At 35.4% G+C, this 19,807-nt stretch overlaps 1 protein-coding gene and 1 long non-coding RNA gene across 3 annotated transcripts in view; one reads left to right on the forward strand and one right to left on the reverse strand.

Moving 5' to 3' along the window:
• The window catches only part of LOC143246970 (uncharacterized), a gene marked incomplete in the record, with an annotated part of 413,509 nt that overhangs the window by 192,700 nt on the left and 201,002 nt on the right, over positions 1-19,807 (forward strand).
• On the reverse strand, positions 1,100-18,001 carry LOC143246957 (uncharacterized). 2 transcript variants are annotated; one of them, XM_076494230.1, is made up of 3 exons: positions 17,972-18,001; positions 1,450-1,971; positions 1,100-1,273 (listed from the first exon to the last, which is right to left on the reverse strand). In XM_076494230.1, the coding sequence occupies exons 1-2, from the start codon at positions 17,984-17,986 to the stop codon at positions 1,453-1,455; spliced, it is 534 nt and encodes a 177-aa protein (XP_076350345.1). In that variant the 5' UTR covers positions 17,987-18,001; the 3' UTR covers positions 1,100-1,273; positions 1,450-1,452. The 2 variants fall into 2 exon arrangements, with proteins under 2 accessions (XP_076350345.1, XP_076350346.1); XM_076494231.1 differs by lacking the exon at positions 17,972-18,001 and adding an exon at positions 2,666-2,818.

Raw genomic sequence — 19,807 nt, forward strand, 5'->3', positions numbered from 1 at the left:
TAAGCATTTCTACCAAGAGTTCCTGCGTATATAATAATGTAACAATATTTGATTTCTAAGATAACTAACGTTGTTATGCAATAAATTCTCGTTGATAGAAGCATTAATATATTGTAATATATTAGCAGTTATTTTACGAACGTGCTTTGATATTTGAAAAACAACAACAACAACAAATAAACACAGTGAACTGGTATTTTCTTTACAAAATATTGTATGTGTTTAAACGTGTATATTATCGCCATGTTTTATTTATCGTGGAGGATATTTTGTATTGTTAGCTCAGGAATGAACGGGTACTACCCTAAACGTTCTTAGTTGACAATACCTCCACATATATTACTAGGATTACGTCGGAAAACGTCGATAACTTACAAATCAATGCATTCTCAGCATCGTAATTCATATATTTTATAACGTCACATACGCGTATTTAGAGTGGTATATTAAGCTCGTTACATTGTTTTCTCAATGTTTTTGTTGTTTTGAATTAAGCACAAAGCTACACAATGGGTTATATGTGCTCTGCCCATCACGGGTATCGAAATCCGGTTTGTAGTGTTGTAAATCCGCAGACATACCGCTGAGCTACTAGGGTGCTTTTGTTGTTGTTGTTTTGAATTAAGCAAAAAGCTACACAATGGGCTATCTGTGCTCTGCCCATAACGGGTATCGAAACCTGGTTTGTAGTGTCGTAAATCCGCAGACATACTGCTGAGCCACTAGGGGGCTTTTCTAAATGAAATAGCGAGACATGGAACATGATTTTCACTTCTAAATCAATGTCAAAGGTGAATTATATAATATAATTTTAACTTTTATTATTAATAATTTGTTACTCTAAGTGAACTAATTATTTGGATTTGTTTTTGGTGTATTGTCGCTCTATTGAATTATAATAACAGAATTTCACGAAATAGTGTTATTGTAACACAAATTACTGTAATCCATATTCGACTTTCTATATTACTGTTCGTTTTAAATTAATTATTCAGATACTATAATGAATATTTAAATTCATCTTAGATTTGGTTTATTGAATGTTTTAATGCTGATTTTAATAAAATGTCGAAACCTTCGATAAAATTATAGATCACAATCAGAGTAAACGAGTTTATTTTTTTCTTTATTGTAAAATTAACACATATACATTTATATTCAGTTAATTACACCCCCAGTAAGTCGTCTAGTGCTGAAACGTGCAAGCGAAAGATGGACAGGGTTATTTCGTTCAGTTCTCAGGCAGGGTCAATCAAACGTCAAGGATAATTTTCTGAAACATAAAATAATTTGATAAGTACCCGGATCTCTACTTGTAAAACATAACTCTTTGTGTTTCGTAGTTTTCAATTAATACTGAATAACGTAAAACCTTATTAGTTTAAGGAAACCTTCTATTGTGTTCATTCACAATAATATAGATGTTACTGGCTGTGTTGTTTCACTTACCATTTAGTGAAGTAAACCTTTACCCAGACCAGCACCATAGTATCCGTTCAGTCCATAGGCGCCGCCGAGTCCGTAACCATAACCGAGCCCAAGTCCATGGCCTAAACCTAAGGCACCACCGAGTCCGTAACCATAGCCTAGGGCACCACCGAGACCATAACCATAGCCTAGGGCACCACCGAGACCATAACCATAGCCTAAGGCACCGCCGAGACCATAGCCGAACCCAAGTCCATGGCCTAAACCAAAGGCAGCGCCGCCGTGGTTCACGTTGGAAGTGGAGGCAGCAGCACGTCCAACAGGCACTCCTCGCAGAATGGCTCCTTCACGAGCAGCGGCAGCTCCTTGGGCAGCGGCAACTACTCCTTGAGCGGCACCAACAGCTCCTGTAGGGTCAGGACCACCGTAACCCGCCGCATAAGCTGGGGCAGCAACAGCGGCAGGTGCGATGACACCTGCTCCGTATCCACTCAAATAACCAGCCTGGGAACAGGCCAAAAGACCAAGAAAGACGGCAGCAAACTAAACAAAGGAAGATAAACTGTATCATTAATACGGATCTACATTTCACAGATATAAATATTCTGATGGTTAAACATCACTAATTTAATCTACTGATTAAACTCGGTATTTATAGAGATATTATTATATGAATTACAACTTAAAAATAGAACATAGAAATTTTAAAACCGTACATATATATATATATTGTAGTTAAGTACAAAGCTTCACAATGGGCTATCTTCGCTGTCCTAATTTCTATTTATTATTATTTTTATTTCTATTCCATTACTTTATTTTATTTCTTTATGTGAGACTGGCGAATGGAGGTTAAGACTGATAAGTGGTGTATCTCCACTGCAATGTGAGTCGTACTTCTCAAGCCACCTCCAGAACCTAGGATACATTTTACATACCACGTTGTAGCTTGTACCATGGGATCTTTTAAATTAGTACAGCATTTATTATTTTTATTTCTGCTTGTTTTGATAATAACAAACTGATATGTATATATGTAATAGCACTTTAAATGCTTATATAGATACATATAATTTCACATGAGATAGTATTTACAAAAATATTATACTTGTTATTTAATGTTATATTGTATTTAATTTGTATTATTCTTATAATAGCGATTAACTCTTGTTCGTTTTGTCTTAAAACTAGTCGTTATTTAAAGCTATAATTCATCACAAGCGAGAGGTTTACTCACCAACATTGTTACGGTTACGACTTCTGGGAGATAAACCAGTTCTGTACTGTAGACTGTTTCTCTAAAGTCTTTTATACTTACATTAAACACACACAAAAAAAATTGCTTTCATTTCATATCTCACTTTTGTCTAGAAGTGTAAGGTCTTTCAGGTCAAAAAATTATATCTCTGTATTCCGCCCTAAGCTAAGCAATCCAACCCACCCGTTGAACACGACTATTGGCCTTCAATTATAAATCATTTCATACACAACTGTCATACGTACATTCCAAAGCGTACCTTATGTAAATCAGATATATGTTTTGTCTTTAGTAGAAGTATTTTAAGGTCTCTGGACGTTGGGTGTTCATATCTATTAAAGTTTGAAACTTTCTGAACGTGTTTATTAACTAGAACAGTATAAACAGCAAAGGTCAGTACAACGTAAACTCAAGGCTAGCTGTTTCATGATATTTCAACAACAATAGACGAATTTTTATTTTCGAAGATTAAATTATCTTAAGCCTTGTCTTTCGCTTGTGTCCTGTAAAAACTGAAAAGAAATGACCTAGTAGAAAATATCTTTGCTGTCGTGTGGGCCAATCAAATTAAGCGCGAGCTTCGGTTCCGGTATTCATTCTAAAATGGATATCAAATTATATGTGTTGTAAATGGTATTGAATTAAAATAATATCTTTAAATCACGCTTTGGTTGTCTTTAGTCAGTCCTCCAAGTAAAACTTGTTTGTAAACCGTTTACTATACCATTAAGTTCTACATTTTGTTTCCACTGTTTCTGAAGCCTATAGCACAAAATATTGGGTTTCGATACCTGTAGTTGTCAAAATTATTTGATTAATCATTGGTCTTTGCTGAGATCTTAATCCACCAATCAGATTGGACAGCATCTTTATAATCTCCTCGCGTATGTTCGTGCGCGCTTAATTTAATGTTATTTCATTCGCGTTAATATTTTTTGTTGTTTAATAAAGTGTTGAAAACGTACGAAGTTCAATCTACGAACCTCGTTTTAACAGTTTAACTGTTAACTGAATGTTTTGGTGTAACTTTAACAACTGATATTTTTGTCTCATTTCAAAAGTAATTCATGTTTAGTTCCATGATACTGTTTTGGGTGAAGGATTTGTTTGTTTTTGAATTTCGCACAAAGCTACTCGAGGGCTATCTGTACTAGCCATCCCTAATTTAGCAGTGTAAGACTAGAGTGAAGGCAGCTAGTCATCACCACCCACCGACAACTCTTGGGCTACTCTTTACCAACGAATAGTGGGATTGACCGTGACATTATAACGCCCCACGGCTGAAAGGGCGAGCATGATTGGCTCGACGGGGATGCAAACCAGCGACCCTCAGATTGCGAGTCGCACGCCTTAACACTCTTGGCCATGCCGGGCCGGGGTGAAGGAGCTGTGAAAGTTTTAAAACTAATAACCGAACAAATACGTTTACGTGTTTGCATTTCATTTAGAAATTATAATAACAGTTTATATTTTAGAAGCTTTTAGATGTACTGAAAGGTTCACGGTCGCAGGTTCGATTTCCCCGTTATCGAACATGCTCGTCCTTTCAGGCTTGGGGGTTCTTATAATGTGACGGCCAATCCTACTTTTCTAAATATAGTTATTAAGATTCACCGTATTTATCTTTGTTGACATCGGCAACCAGTTTATTAGTAGGGACTCTGAAAAGTGATATAAATATTATGATTTAATAAACACAGAGGTGCATAGAGGGCGCAGTTGAAGAGTGAAGACATGGTAAAGTTAAATTTTACAGATCTTTAAAAGTTATTCAATATTTATATTACAAATCGTAATAAATTGGTTTAAATAATAAAATAATAACTAGCTACAGTAATTCTGGTGAAGGTTTTTAATTTAGAGTTTAGTGGTGTACATTTTACTGCAATGTTAAAGTAGACTTAGCAAGTGTAACAGTAGTTTACGCTTAGGTATAATTCAACTAATTGGCTAATCATAAAATAGGATAAATACATTGTTTTGTTAAACAAATACAATCTAAAAACTAGTTTATCATCTGTTTGTATTTGAAGAATTAATTTGTTCAGTTGAACCAAGGTTTATTTGTTTAATTTCAGCTTATACTGTTGTGGGGTTATAAATCAGACTAAATACATTTTGGTTTTATTAACGCAATGTGTATTGTTAACAAATTATCACGTTATGTTTCTAAATTATATATAATATATTATTTTAGTGTAATGGCAAAGTAGTGGTCAAATATTAACAATGAATGGTTCTGACACGTTAGGCCTAACAGTAACAGTGTTGAGGCTACTTTTATGATGTCAGAAAACACACAGATTCAAAAAGTCTTGATAGAAATAAATAAAAACTCTCTGACCAGAGCGCTTTCAGAAGGTAGGTCTTCCTTCTTTCGGAAAAAAAAAATTGGAGTCGATGATATACCACTGGTATTTGACATTAAGTATTTATTTTCATACCATAAGCATACATACAGTGGTTAAGACTAGTGTAGAAGTTAAAACTTCATAGCTTATTGGGTACAATGGATGCAAAGAGTGGATTTTATTTGGTAACTCGAGACTGACATGTGCTTTTAAGGAAGATAGTCATGAAGGTGTGTATTTTTTGCGTAGAGATTGTAGGTTGGAAGCTATTCTAGTTAAAGTAGAGTCAATAGATAAAGACAATCGTGGACTGTTTGAAATGTCAACAGCATTTCATGATGAGCTTAAAGCTTTTACATACAAGGAATACATCAGTAAGTAACGACATTCAGGAAGTTAGAAAGGGAACTAATAGAGTTAAAACTAGCAAATTTAGTTTCAAAATGCCTATGTGTTGAGCAACGAATTTCAACCATTGGCTTCTGAAGATGAGGAACTACTGGAGGGAAGGAAAACAAAAGGACCAGAGAAGATGATTTCTTGTTAAGGAATGTGGATATTAGAGTCTGTAGGGTATTTGGGAAGAAAATAATCAAATTATGTTACCCAGAGACACAGGTGAAGGATATAACTGACAGAGCAGGAGATATAACAAAGGGGCTAGCAAAGATGTCGTTTTTGTGGTGCATGTAGGGGCTAATGATATAGGGAAAAGTAAGTCAGAGGATTTAATAGATACAATTTGATAGAGGCATTTAAAGTAAAAGGGTGAGTCTTTGTTCTTACAGTGATAATAAGACTTTATAAGGATAAGCGACAGAAAGAAGAACTTAAAACAAAACGATGTTTACGCTTACAGGTTTATTAAATCACTGTTAGATAATTCTTTGTGGAAACGGTATAATGTGACGGTCAATCCCACTATTCGTTGGTAAAAGAGTAGCCCAAGAGTTGACGGTGGGTGGTGATGGCTAGCTGCCTTTCCTCTAGTCTTACACTGCTAAATTAGGGACGGCTAGCGCAGATAGCCCTCGAGTAGCTTTGCGCGAAATTCAAAAAAAAAAAAAAAAATAATTCTTTATTTCACACTTGACTTTAGCAATTATTTAATTTAATAAGAATGAACTAAACGTCAGGGTCAACATGTGAGTTCATAAGATGTGTTTTAAATAATTAACGTTTTACCTGTAATCTAGTCATTACATTAATTAAAACTTCGAAACACCAAATTTAATTAGAGAAACTGAACATTTATCAGTGAGAACTAATTACATCTTCTCAGGACTGTAAGTTTACACAGATAGTCCTTGTGTAGCTTCACAACGTTACTAGTTCTCAGATGTCACGTGCGAATGTGATGTCCAGCAAGCTCGTGCTTAATTTATGCAGCTTTTCCACGCAGTAAAATGTGTTAAAACTGTTATATTTATTCTATAATTTCAAAATGGTAATTTTACTACAAAACGACTTGAACATATTTTCTCTCGGCATGTAATCAATTTCAAGTCCAACTCATAGAATCAGACGCAGCTCCTCAGTGGCTCAGCGGTATGTCTGCGGACTTACACACTAAAACTGGGTTTCGATACCCGTGGTGGGCAGAGCACAGATAGCCCATTGTGTAGCTTTGTGTTTAATTCTAAACAAGGATCAGATAGTCTACACTATAAGTTTTTGAGCTGGTTGAACGAAGCTAAGCTGGGCAAGTAAAATATGTGCAGATAAAGGAACGATTTGTTCCACTTTTCACGGAGCACGTGAGTAATTGTACTATATACACCACGTTCTAGTTGGGTCAATCATTATTGAACCGAAGCCAAGAAAACCAAGTAAAGCGAAGGTAAACAAGAAAAGCAAGGTTCTCCCACCCTAAACATACTATGGGTTTTTATAAAACCCACCAGGCTGCTCACAAGTAGTTCACGTGCGTTAGCCTTCGGACACAATTGTGTAAGACCTGTATACTGGAACAACGAGGTTTTATTCCCACGACACCTTGACGCTGTCAAGGAAAAAAGGTTTTACTTTTTCATTAAAAATAATAGAAATACAAGTAAATATAATCCTATTTTTTGAAGCAGTACACGTAGAAAGTCCCACAAGTTAAAAATTAGATATTAATACTATGAAATATTTAAAGGAACAATACAGGCTTCCCTTGGTCAACATGAAACAATTTATGTGTAACTTTTGAGCTTATTAGAGGTTTATGTAAGATCAATATAATTCTAAGTATCAAACGGGGCGTTATGATTATGCCCCATTTTGTTTCATTATGATTATGATTATGCCCCTGTTTGTTTCATTATGATTATGATTATGCCCTAGTTTGTTTCATTATGATTATGATTATGCCCCAGTTTGTTTCATTATGATTATGATTATGCCCCTGTTTGTTTCATTATGATTATGATTACGCCCCAGTTTGTTTCATTATGATTATGATTATGCCCCTGTTTGTTTCATTATGATTATGATTACGCCCCAGTTTGTTTCATTATGATTATGATTATGCCCCAGTTTGTTTCATTATGATTATGATTATGCCCCAGATTGTTTCATTATGATTATGATTATGCCCCAGTTTGTTTCAATATGATTATGATTATGCCCCAGTTTGTTTCATTATGATTATGATTATTCCCCTTGTTTTATTTCATTTCAGGAATTTTGCGTTAACAAAGCTGAACAGCTAGCTGGTAGAATGAAAGGAAACAAATCGGAGGTCTAATGTCCGAGCCACGATGTGGCGCTGAACATGTTCTTCACTCTCAGCTGTCGGGTCGTTATAGATGTGACAGTCAATCCCACTATTAAGTTAAATGACTACTATTGAGTGCTTGGCTTTCTTCTAATCAACTGTTGTGTATTAGGTACAGCTACTCCAGAGCTTTAGAAGGTTTCTAATACGGTGTTTAGACCCTGTCGTTGTTGAAACTCAACAGATACAACTTGTATTTTATCAATTTTTTCAAGTGAAACTTTCTTTCGCTTGTTCGGTATTTTGAAAGCTCCACTTTCGAAGCTTTACTCAAATAAGCGGTTGAGTCGAACAACGCATGTATTTTCTTCATGTTCATTGCCCTTAAGATTTTGGCCAGCAGTGTATATCCTTACCCATGAAATAAATATAAATATTTTGGAAAAAATATAGTTTTGAGGTACTTCTAGAATTCAGGTAGAAAGAAAGAATAACTTTAACTTTTGTAATAATGTGATGTGTTTAGAAAGTTAATAGTTCAAGTATTTGCATCGTGTTCAGTTCTTATTGTTTCTACGAAGTTACAAATATGTGATTCCGAAAGCAGCTTATGATTCATATTATAGTCACGATTAATAGAATCCAATTATAACAACTAGTTAATAACTGTTTGTGTTTTTTGATTTACAAATTTATTTGTTTAGAATTAAGTACAATGTTATACAGTGGGTTATGTGTGATCTGCTCATCACGGGTATCGAAACTCGGTTTCTAGCGGTGAGAGTCTGCAGATGTACCGCTGTGCCACTAGAAGGCATTTAGTACGGGGAAAAATTAATGTTGTACCTTTATGTAATAAGTCGTATGTGAACGTGGTACAAATGTAGAAACTAACAACGATAAGTGAAGTTTAATCAAACTACACTTAGCTATAGAACTTCTAATGTACAGAGTACTGAACTGTTTATTTAATTTGTTACAAAATCGTTAACAAGGTAAGAGTTTGTTTGTTTTTTGAACTTCGCACAAAGCTACACTAGGGCTCTCTGCGCTAGCCGTCCCTAATTTAGCAGTGTAACAACAGAGGGTTGTTGTTTTGGAATTTCGCACAAAGCTACTCGAGGGCTATCTGTGCTAGCCGTCCCTAATTTAGCAGTGTAAGACTAGAGGGAAGGCAGCTAGTCATCACCACCCACCGCCAACTCTTGGACTACTCTTTTACCAACGAATAGTGGGATTGACCGTCACATTATAACGCCCCCACGGCTGGGATGGCGAGCATGTTTAGCGCGACTCGGGCGCGAACCCGCGACCCTCAGATTATGAAGCGCACGCCTTTACGCGCTAGGCCATGCCGGGCCTAACACCAAAGGGAAGGCAGCTAGTCATCATCACCCACCGCCGACTCTTGAGCTACTCTTTACAAACGAATAGTGGGATTGACCCTCACATTATAACGCCCCCACGGCTGGGAGGGCGAGCACGTTTGGTGTGACCGCAATTCGAACCCGCGATCCTCAGATTACGAGTCGAAAGCCTTAACCCACCTGGCCATGCCGGGCCGCGTAAGAGTTACATGGAACTTCTGTAAACGTTACAATTCATCGGGCAGTTCTTTATTTTAGAACAAATTCACACTAGGCTGCTTAGTGTGTCCACTATTGGGAATCGAACCCTGGATTTTAGCATTGTAAGTCCGTAACTTATCACTGTCCTATCCGTTGACATAATGTATCCAACTAATTAGAGAGAGTCTCTACGTATATAGGAACGAGCAGTTTCACACAGAAATTTAAACACAGAATGTTGAAGCTGGCCGAAACACACCATCACTCAATACGATGCAATTTGTGAACCATACAGCTATAGTAAACGAGTTATAAACAAGTTCTGTAAATTGAAAGTTGTCTGAAGGTAGTCATAATCTGTTATACTAATCTTACTTTGATTCAATACCTTTTACAAAACATGATTTGATATTTATCTTGAAATAGGGAAAACACAACAATACATAAACTTAAGCCTGCTTACATTTATCGATCTACAAACAACAGATAAGAAATTCTCTTCTAGTTTGTTTATTTTTATAATTTCGTTTAAAATAATATGTATTGAACTAAAAACTTAGCTTATGCTTTGGTTTCAGAAATTAACCTTTGACCCTTGACCCTGTCTACGAAATGGACAAAATAACCCTGCCCATATTTGAACTACAAATCAAGGATTCAAAACGTTTTCGACATTTTATTATAATCAACACTGAAACATCCAATAAACCAATCACAGGCTCAGTTGTTCATTTTTTAAGACAGCACCAGTTTGTCGTTTGGAGCGTGAAGTAAACAATGATTTAAACACATGAACTTGTATTAAAACTTAATGTGTCCTAGAATAACAAATTTACAACCTGCTATTTACAAACAAATATAACTGTGGAAGGCTATATATAGATTGCAGCAATTGTTTGTTTGTTATTTGAATTTCGCGAAAAGCTACTCGAGGGCTATCTGCACTAGCCGTCCCTAATTTTGAAGTGTAAGACTAGAGGGAAGGCAGCTAGTCATCACCACCCACCGCCAACTCTTGGGCTACTCTTTTACTTACGAATGTTGGGACTGACCGCCACGTTATAACGCCCCACGGCTGAAATGACGAGCATGTTTGGCGCCCCGGGGATGCGAACCGACTAATTTATATGGAAATAAAAATCATATTTCTTGTTCTTAGGACTGCTCTATAAATCTTGTTGTGTAACTTTTTAACTAGCATATAATTTAATTGAATATACAGCTCTAAGCTCATAACGAGAATAATGCAATGGTTCATCAGTTATCGATGTTTTCGGACATAATCCTAATAATATTTGCGGAATTATAGTCTGCTAAGCATGTTTAGCCTAGTGATCTAAAATGAATGTTTATCTTATAGCAAAGCCACATCGAGCTATCTGCTGAGTCCACCAAGGGGAATTGAGCCCCTGCTTTTAGCGTTGTAAATCTGGAAACATACCGCTGTACTATCGGGGAGCATTTTCCAATCCCACTTGAAGAACTTTGAACATGCACCATCATATTCCTGCCCTCTGTTGACAAGGTAACGTATGTGTTTTCTTATAGCAAAGCCACATCGGGCTATCTACTGAGTCCACCGAGAGGAATCAAACCCCTGATTTTAGCGTTCTAAGTCCGTACTCTTACCGTCGTACTAGCGAGGGGCAAGAAATTGTTAGTTGATTGGTTTGGCGTTTTATGAGGCGAAGCAACTAGGCTATCTGGGTCTAACAAGGTAACTAATTATGATTGTATTTCCTGAAAACACTGTAACATGTTTAAAGTAATCTAGAAGTCACAAACATGTGACTTAATATTAAAAAAGAACAGCACTGAAACAGGAGGATACGTTCCATTGATAGATGAAAACAGTTGTTTTTTCTCGAATATTACGTTTGTCTTTTAATGATTTAGATTTCGAGATCATATTTCTTATTGCTTAATTCAGAACACATTTAGAAGGTAGGTCCGGCATGGTCACGTTGGTTAAGGCGTGCGACTCGTAATCTGAGGGTCGCGGGTTCGAATCCCCGTCGCACCTAACATGCTCGTTCTTTCAGCTGTAGAGGCGTTATAATGTGACGGTCAAACCCACTATTTTTTTTGTAAAAGAGTAGCCCCAGAGTTGGCGGTGGGTGATGATGACTAGCTGCCTTCCCTCTTGTCTTACACTGCTAAATTACGGACGGCTAGCGCAGATAGCCCTCGAATATCTCTGCGCGAAATTCAAAAACAAACAAACATTACTCGAATACTCTATGATATTATTTATAAATATTCAAATATTGTCATTTCTTTCTCATTGTATTTGACCGTGGAGTTATCAACAACTTTTGAACTCTGTAGTCTTTATATTTACTTATTATTTCTAGATACCAGCTTTTTAACATTTTTAGAGCCATAGTATCATTTATTTACAATAGATAGCAGGGTAATACGTATATATTAAACATAATTTTGTTTGGTTGTTGTTGTTGTTTCGAATTAAGCACAAAGCTACACAACGGGCTACCTGCGCTCTGCCAACCACGGGTATCGAAACCTAGTTTATAACTCTATGAGTTCGCAGAGTTATTTCTGTGTCACTGGGAGATTTTATATTTGCAGGCAACAAAATAAAGTTTAATGCCCACTCTTTGAAGGCTAAGTTGTTTTTCCAAGTGATTCAAAAATAGTTAAATAAGAATATGAACAAAAACCTTTTTTATTTACCAACTGATACGCGAAAGGTTAAAAATCTGTGATCGAAACCCAATTCATAGCAGAATAATGGTTCGGTGTCGCTAATCTTTTCTCTTCATTTTTGTAATTAATATTAAAAATATCCTATTGCTATTGGCTGCTAGATTGTTATATTTATGGTTATAATTTCGTTATTCGGTTATTCAATAGCATAAGAGGCAAAATGCAGTTTTTACCATTTTTTCGATTGCCTTGACGTGGTCTAGTGATTACAGCACGCGTCTCGCAGTTTTTTGACACGAGATAAATTCCCGTCACAAAATGTACTCGACTTTTCAAACTTGGGGCTATTATAACGTAACTATCAATCCCACTATTCGTTGATAAACTAGTCGCCTTTCCGTCACTCAATCACTTCAAAATTAGTGCGTAAAGCCCTAGAGTAGTTTGGAGCGAAAAACAACAAATGAAACAAAGAAATCCAAACCTGAAGTATTTGTAGGTCTCTCAGAAGAACAGCTGTAAGTCTACGGACGCACACAGAAGGTAGCCCAATGTGGCTACGAAAACAAAGCGTCTTTTATGGTATTTGTATCTTTTTTGTTTTTGAATTTCGCGCAAAGCTACACGAGGGCTATCTGAGCTAGCAGTCCCTAATTTAGCAGTGTAAGACTAGAGGGAAGGCAGCTAGTCATCACCACCGAATGCCAAATCTTGGGCTACTCTTTTACCACCGAATAGTGGGATTCACCGTCACATTATAACGCCCCCACGGCTGGAAGGGCGAGCATGTTTAGTGCGACGGGGATTTGAACCCGCGACCCTCAGATTACGAGTCGAATGCCTAACCCATCTGGCCATTACCTAGAAATAAGTGTTATACATTACACTGGTATGGTTTGGTGCGTGACTCCCAAAACTCCAAAAATGTTGAAGACTCTCACGTCATTAGGGTTTGTTAAATTTATGTCTTTACGATAGATATTTTCTACAGGAATATTAAGGTATCTTTTTAATAAAAAAATTGAAAAATGTACAGATAGATGTTGTTTTAATATATTTTTCATGTTTCAATTTTACAATACTTTATATAGCTCGTATTTGCACTGAAGTCCAAACTTTCATCCTCGAATGTACTCTTTCAGAGTAAAAATCTAAGATGGCGACAAACATGGCGGAATGTTGTGAATTATATCCTTCATCTCAATGTAATTTTAAATTTTTCGTTTTTTAATAGAAAATCATCTGATATTTTAACACAATGCTGACACAACTCTATAATCTTGGTTTCTAGACCTTTGATGGACACGTCACAGATAGCCCATTGTGTTGCTTTGTGTTTTAAAACAAAGCAAATAAACAAGTACAGTTTTGAGTATTTTCGTCATGCCGGCAATCGAGCAATGTTATTAACGTAAGTGTTCTTTTAAGAACCTCAGTATTCTATCTTTCAATCCCCATTATTACTTCTCAGTCTAAACTGTTAAATACATTTCTGGTGTATTGTGTGACACAGCTATCACGAATAATAATGTTAAATTAGATTTACTCTAAATACAGATGAGCTCGTGTTTAATATGTTGAAAGAAAGGCTTAGAGCCAAACTGTTTGTTTTTAATCTCGCGAAAAGCTAAACGAGGGCTATCTACGCTAGCTATCTTTAATTTAGCAGTGTAATAACAGAGGGAAGGGAACTAATAATCAACGCCCACCGCCAACTCTTGGACTACTCTTTTACCAACGAATAGTGGAATTGACAACATCTTACAACGCCCCCACGGCTGAAAGGGCGAGCATATTTGGTGCGACCGGGATTCGAACCCGCGACTCTCAGATTACGAGTTAGAGCAAAGGAATGTTATCGGTTTGTGATTTTTTTCATATTTTATCATTTAAAAATACATAGACGACCAGCTAAAGCTTTTCACTACTTTCCGAACTCTTTAATAAACTATCTCTTGTATTTCGGTCACATTCTTGTTCAAAATAAAATGAAAATAAAAATATAAAAAATAGTTATTCACAGCCCTCATCTTTATTGGGATATTTTGTTTTTAATTAGTCCTTAACAAATTATTACAATCAGATATATAATAAAATTTTCAGAAATGTCTTCCTGCTATTTCTTTTTTTCTCGAAAGTTTTGAAAAATATGACAATAGTAAAATAACTTTGTCAAGTTTATTTAACAACCTAACAACATAATTGTGTCACAGATTATAAATAATTATAGGTAGGCCCGGCATGGCTAAGTGTGTTAAAACGTTCGACTCGTACTCCGAGTGTCGCAGTTTCGAATCCCAGTCGCACCAAACATGCTTGCCCTTTTAGCCGTGGGGGCGTTATAACGTGACGATCAATCTCACTATTCGTTGGTAAAAGAGCAGCCCAAGCGTTGGCGGTGGGTGGTGATGACTAACTACCTTCCCTCTAGTCTTACACTGCTAAATTAGGGACGACTAACGCAGATAGGCCTCGCGTAGCTTTGTGCGAAATTGAAAACAAACAAACAACAACGGTTTTAAAAGTATCTTTTACAAGCAGATCGTTGTAGGTGTGTCTTTTTAAAAACAATTTGTGTCGATTTAGTAAATTACGTACATTTTCAAAACATTTTTCAACAAACGGACACTTACTGGTCTTTACTGATTTAAGTTGAAGATAGAAAGATTCACAAGCTACCAGTAATTGTCTGTAATTAACAACGTCTCTATAGCCAACAAGATTCACGGGTTTTGGAGAATACATTTATGTTACGAGCACTGCTGCAGTAACAAACATGAAACTTGTTTTTAAAGTGGTGTAGTGTGAATGTTGTTAGAAACATGTTTTAAAACTCATAATTTTGTTACTGTAACAGCTACCTAATATATGTGACAAAGTTTCTAGTTTCTGTAAATTGGTAACATGTTGATGGGTTTCAGTGTTGCTCAAAAACTGTTTCAAGATTTTTTTATTTATTTATTTTTTTTACTGTCAACCAATCAAAGAAGAATACCAAATACACAGGCATTCTTCTTGACACAAAATGGCTGCCACGAACAATTAAAATTTGTTCAAATTGACTATATTTGAATGCTAGAAGGTTGTTTGTTTTTTTTAAAAAAACTTTACTTCTTGTGTATGCTGGGCTTTATTCGTTTACCATTGTCCGATCACAATATTTTTAAAATAAAATTTAAACCTGCTGTAACAATTATTTTAACCTGAAAAATAATTAAAGGCTTAGTGCCTTAATTTAAGATCACAGTAAATGAACAAAGTTTTACAGTCATTTCAGAAAATAGGTTTAAATATTCTTCAGGCTAACGTCAAAATAACCAACCGCTACAAACATGTATTGTAAATTTATTTTACATATAAACATTTCAAATATGAACATATTCTCCAAGTTAACAAACGAGCTATAAACAGGAGTTAGAGATGTTAACACTTCAGAGGTTAGTGATAAAATACCTCAAAGTACATAAACTTTTCATTGTATTTCAAAGAGCAGACGATAATGGATTATTTACTTTTTTACGATTATGGCTTCGAATATTCCAAAATAATTTAAAATATTCAAAGGTTACAAAATATCGAAAAATATATGTGCATAGAATATTTTTATATGTTTATATTCCTCTATAAAATTTGTCATCGCAACACTTGTCAACAATAATAAATCAACGTTAGCTTTACTTTCTATAAAATGTACTGAGAATTATTTAAAGTTTCTCGACCAGTTCTACCCATATAAACAGGAGTATAGTTTGTTTGTTTGTTTTGGAATTTCGCACAAAGCTACTCGAGGGCTATCTGTGCTAGCCGTTTCTAATTTAGCAGTGTAAGACTAGAGGGAAGGCAGCTAGTCATCACCACCCACCGCCAACTCTTGGGCTACTATTTTACCAACGAATAGTGGGATTGACCGTAACATTATAACGCCCCCACGGCTGGGAGGGCGAGCATGTTTAGCGCGAACCCGCGACCCTCAGAGTATAGTTTGTAAACGTGTTATTATGAGTTATTATTGAAATGAAAATTATTCTAATATTTGTCATGGTCATAAGTAGTAACATGGAATGTGTAACTTCCATAAGAATGTCTTTAAGGCTCATAAGATAATAGTTAAAATCAAAGTGAACTTATTTATGAGCAAATAATTATTATTCTCTGTTCATAGATATAAAAAAATATAATCGAATTTAAAAAACGTCGTATTATATACGTTCTGCCTTAAGTTGTCTTATTCTGATAGAGACATTAAGCTACAACGTTTATTCAAACTCTTTGTTTTAACTAATTTTTAACAGAAATATTTTTTTAACCTGTGTTGTTGGAGATATATTTTAACTGTTGCTTTTCTAGGTGTTGGTTGCTAATGTTAAATGTAATCGTGCCTTGGATACCCATAGTAACCATATCTGTAACCAGGATAGCCATGGTAGCCGTATCCATTGGGATAGAGAAGGTTGTAGCGGCGCAGAACACTTGGTGCGTAATCGTAACCTCCAGGAACTGGATGTGGCACCACCTGAATATCGTGGTCGTAATAAGCGTAACCAGCCAGAACAACAACAATGGCGGCGAACAGAGTTAGGGCTAAGAGCTATGGCGTGGATGTTTGAAAAATAAAAGACTGGTAAATCAGGATACCATCACTTCATTTATTAGAAACAGATGCATAAATATCTGACTTCTAACTTACCAATGTTTATATATATATATATATATATATACAACATCTTAGCTCTTCAAGTAACACGTTTTCATTAAATGCACAAAGATTACATGTACCATACAATTACATACAACAAGATAATTTCAGGAAATATAATTAAAGCTTTTCTGTGATTTATCTGTTACTAAATCTAATATATTAACTAAATATTAAAGCAATGGCCTAAGGTTTTGAAACGACGTTGAAGAAAGACGGGCTAATAAACTGACGTGTGTTTTCTTATAGCAGAAGCCACAATGGGCTATGTCACTGAGCCCACAGAGAGGAATCGAACGCCTGATTGGACGGTTATACATCCGTGGACATACCGCTGTACAAGCGGGGAACGATAAACTAATATGTTATTACTCACACATATAACAAGATATACCACGTTACTGAGACTCATGTTGTATTCTTTTGAGTTGTTTAAAAACAGTGTTTAGAAAAAGTAGATAGATTATGATCAGATTACTTTCCAAGAACTTCTTTTTGTTGTGAGCGATGTTACACAACTGGTTAGCTTTGTACATGAAAAACAAACAAATATTGGTTTAAAGATCCATCAACGTTACTATAGTTTACTCTTGATCTGGTTTAAAGATCAAAACAATCTATCATTTCTAGTGATCTGGTTTGAAGATCAAAACAATCTATCATTTTTAGTGATCTGGTTTGAAGATCAAAACAATCTATCATTTCTAGTGATCTGGTTTGAAGATCAAAACAATCTATCATTTCTAGTGATCTGGTTTAAATATCAAAACAATCTATCATTTCTAGTGATCTGGTTTGAAGATCAAAACAATCTATCATTTCTAGTGATCTGGTTTAAATATCAAAACAATCTATCATTTCTAGTGATCTAGTTTAAAGATTAAAACAGTCCATAATTTCTAGTGATCTAGTTTGAAGATCAAAACAGTCCATAATTTCTAGTAATCTGGTTTAAAAATCAAAACAGTCCATAATTTCTAGTGATCTGGTTTAAAGATCAAAACAGTCCATAATTTCCAGTGATCTGGTTTAAAGATCGAGAGTATATATAGTTTTTCTCGTGAACGATCCTCTCCAGAAGTTATGTGACAGATTTTGAACAGAGTACAAAATCAAAAACGTTTCCAGATCGTTGAAGCTTTTCTTGCTTATTTGAGTATAAACCTGCTCTTACGATTACATAACATTTATATGTGCAACATGGAATTTGAAACGAAGAAAAATAAAAGCATGTTAGTACAGAGAGAAATATTAACTTTTGCCTTTTAACAGCTTTGAATATTTAAACAATATTTAACTTACCACATTCTTTGCCATTCTGGCATTGTGGAGATAACACACTTCTTGCAGTACTTGGGTTTGAATAACAAGTTCTTTTGCTTTATGGTATCTGATATATATATTCTCGGTTCTGCCCTATCAACAAAAGGTTAAGCAATTTATCACTATCACTCTACTCCTATCATAATTATCTTATATTCCGATGACTATCTTTCGATTCAGAGTTATATCCCGGAAGAAACAGACAGTACTAAGCTTGGATTGGTCTATCAGATGGGGTTACATAATTTTTCATGCATGGCAATGGACAGTGAACAATAATACAGTTTCACATTTCTTTGACAGTGTTAACTCGAAAATGAGGCCATTCTAAACAAATTGCTACATAATCGCGAGGGGGAAACGTATCGGTACCATTCTTTCCTTCGCTCAGTCAAATAAAAGGTTTCTGGCGTGAATGTTAGATTAAAGATTCGTATCATGACCTCAAAGGCCACTCCCATCTCAGTATTAAATGAACTTAGACGTTTAAAACATGGAGACTTTAACGTTCTGAAATAACAGTAGTTTATTCTGATTTATCTAGAACAGGAGAGAAGTTATTAACCAGTCACTCTAGTTTAAACGTGTTTATGATACAAACTGCACAAAGAACATTGTTTTATGTGGAAGTTATGATCTATAAAATTAATTTTTAAAATCCTTTAACTATTTAAATTAAATTATTTACTCAACAACAGCTTCGTTTTGTTGTTGTTTTGAATTAAACACAAAGCTACACAATGGGCTATCTGTGCTCTGCCCACCACGGGTATCGAAACCCGGATTTTAGTGTTGTAAGTCCGCAGACATACAACTGAGCCACTAGGGGGCTGATTGTTTGGATTCAAACACAAAGACTACACAATGGGCTATCTGTGCTCTGGCCACCACGGGTATCGAAACCCGGATTTTAGGGTTGTAAGTCCGCAGACATACCGCTGAGCCACTGGGGCGGGCAGCGTCTTTTTAGTTTAACTCATTCATCTATCTATTTAAATAGTGTGAAATAAACATTTATTTCCTCGACGAGCTATTTTCAGTAAATATTTTTATTTCTAATTATGCCGCTTGTAAATTGTAAAATTAAGAGAAAAAATGAATTCTTGTTCAAGTTTCTTAACTCTATTTCTGTTATATATCTTGTTACGGCTAAATAAAACTACTTCGTAGGCATGTGTAGCTAAAATATTGTATATTTAATTTGCTGAATGTTACTTGAAGCATCTAAGAAGTGTTCTTTACTTTTGGGAGGGAGGGCATGTTTGTGCGACTAGGATTCGAACGCGATAAGTAATGCTTGGCGATGGCGGGACGTATTAATAAGTATTATTTAAAACATGTAACTAAAGCATTACTTATTTTCGTTAATAAATAATTATTAAAACATGTAACTAATGTGGTATTTATTTTACTTTTGTAATATCAAATCCTCATTAAATTCAAATAAACTCTCTTCAAGGATTACTTATTATTTAAAAACAAAGAATGATGAACCTATACGAAGAAATAAAGATTGTAAGAGTTTCAAAGCGCAGAATAAAAGACAAAATAACTTTTATTTTATAAAAGAAATAATTAAACATTCAAATCAGTTTACTGAACACAGAGGTTTAATACTCTGTATTAAAATGTAAGTATTAAACACTGAATTATTTAAACAAATAATTTTGTAATGTGTCATTTCATTTATTTTATTTTAAAGAGGCCCCGGCATGGCCAGGTGGTTAAGGCATTCGACTCGTAATCCGAGGATCGCGGGTTCAAATCCCCGTCATACCAAACATGCTCGCCCTTTCAGCAGTGGGGGCGTTATAA

This window comes from Tachypleus tridentatus, chromosome 3 (assembly GCF_004210375.1).
Source record: "Tachypleus tridentatus isolate NWPU-2018 chromosome 3, ASM421037v1, whole genome shotgun sequence".
Taxonomy (NCBI): domain Eukaryota; kingdom Metazoa; phylum Arthropoda; class Merostomata; order Xiphosura; family Limulidae; genus Tachypleus; species Tachypleus tridentatus.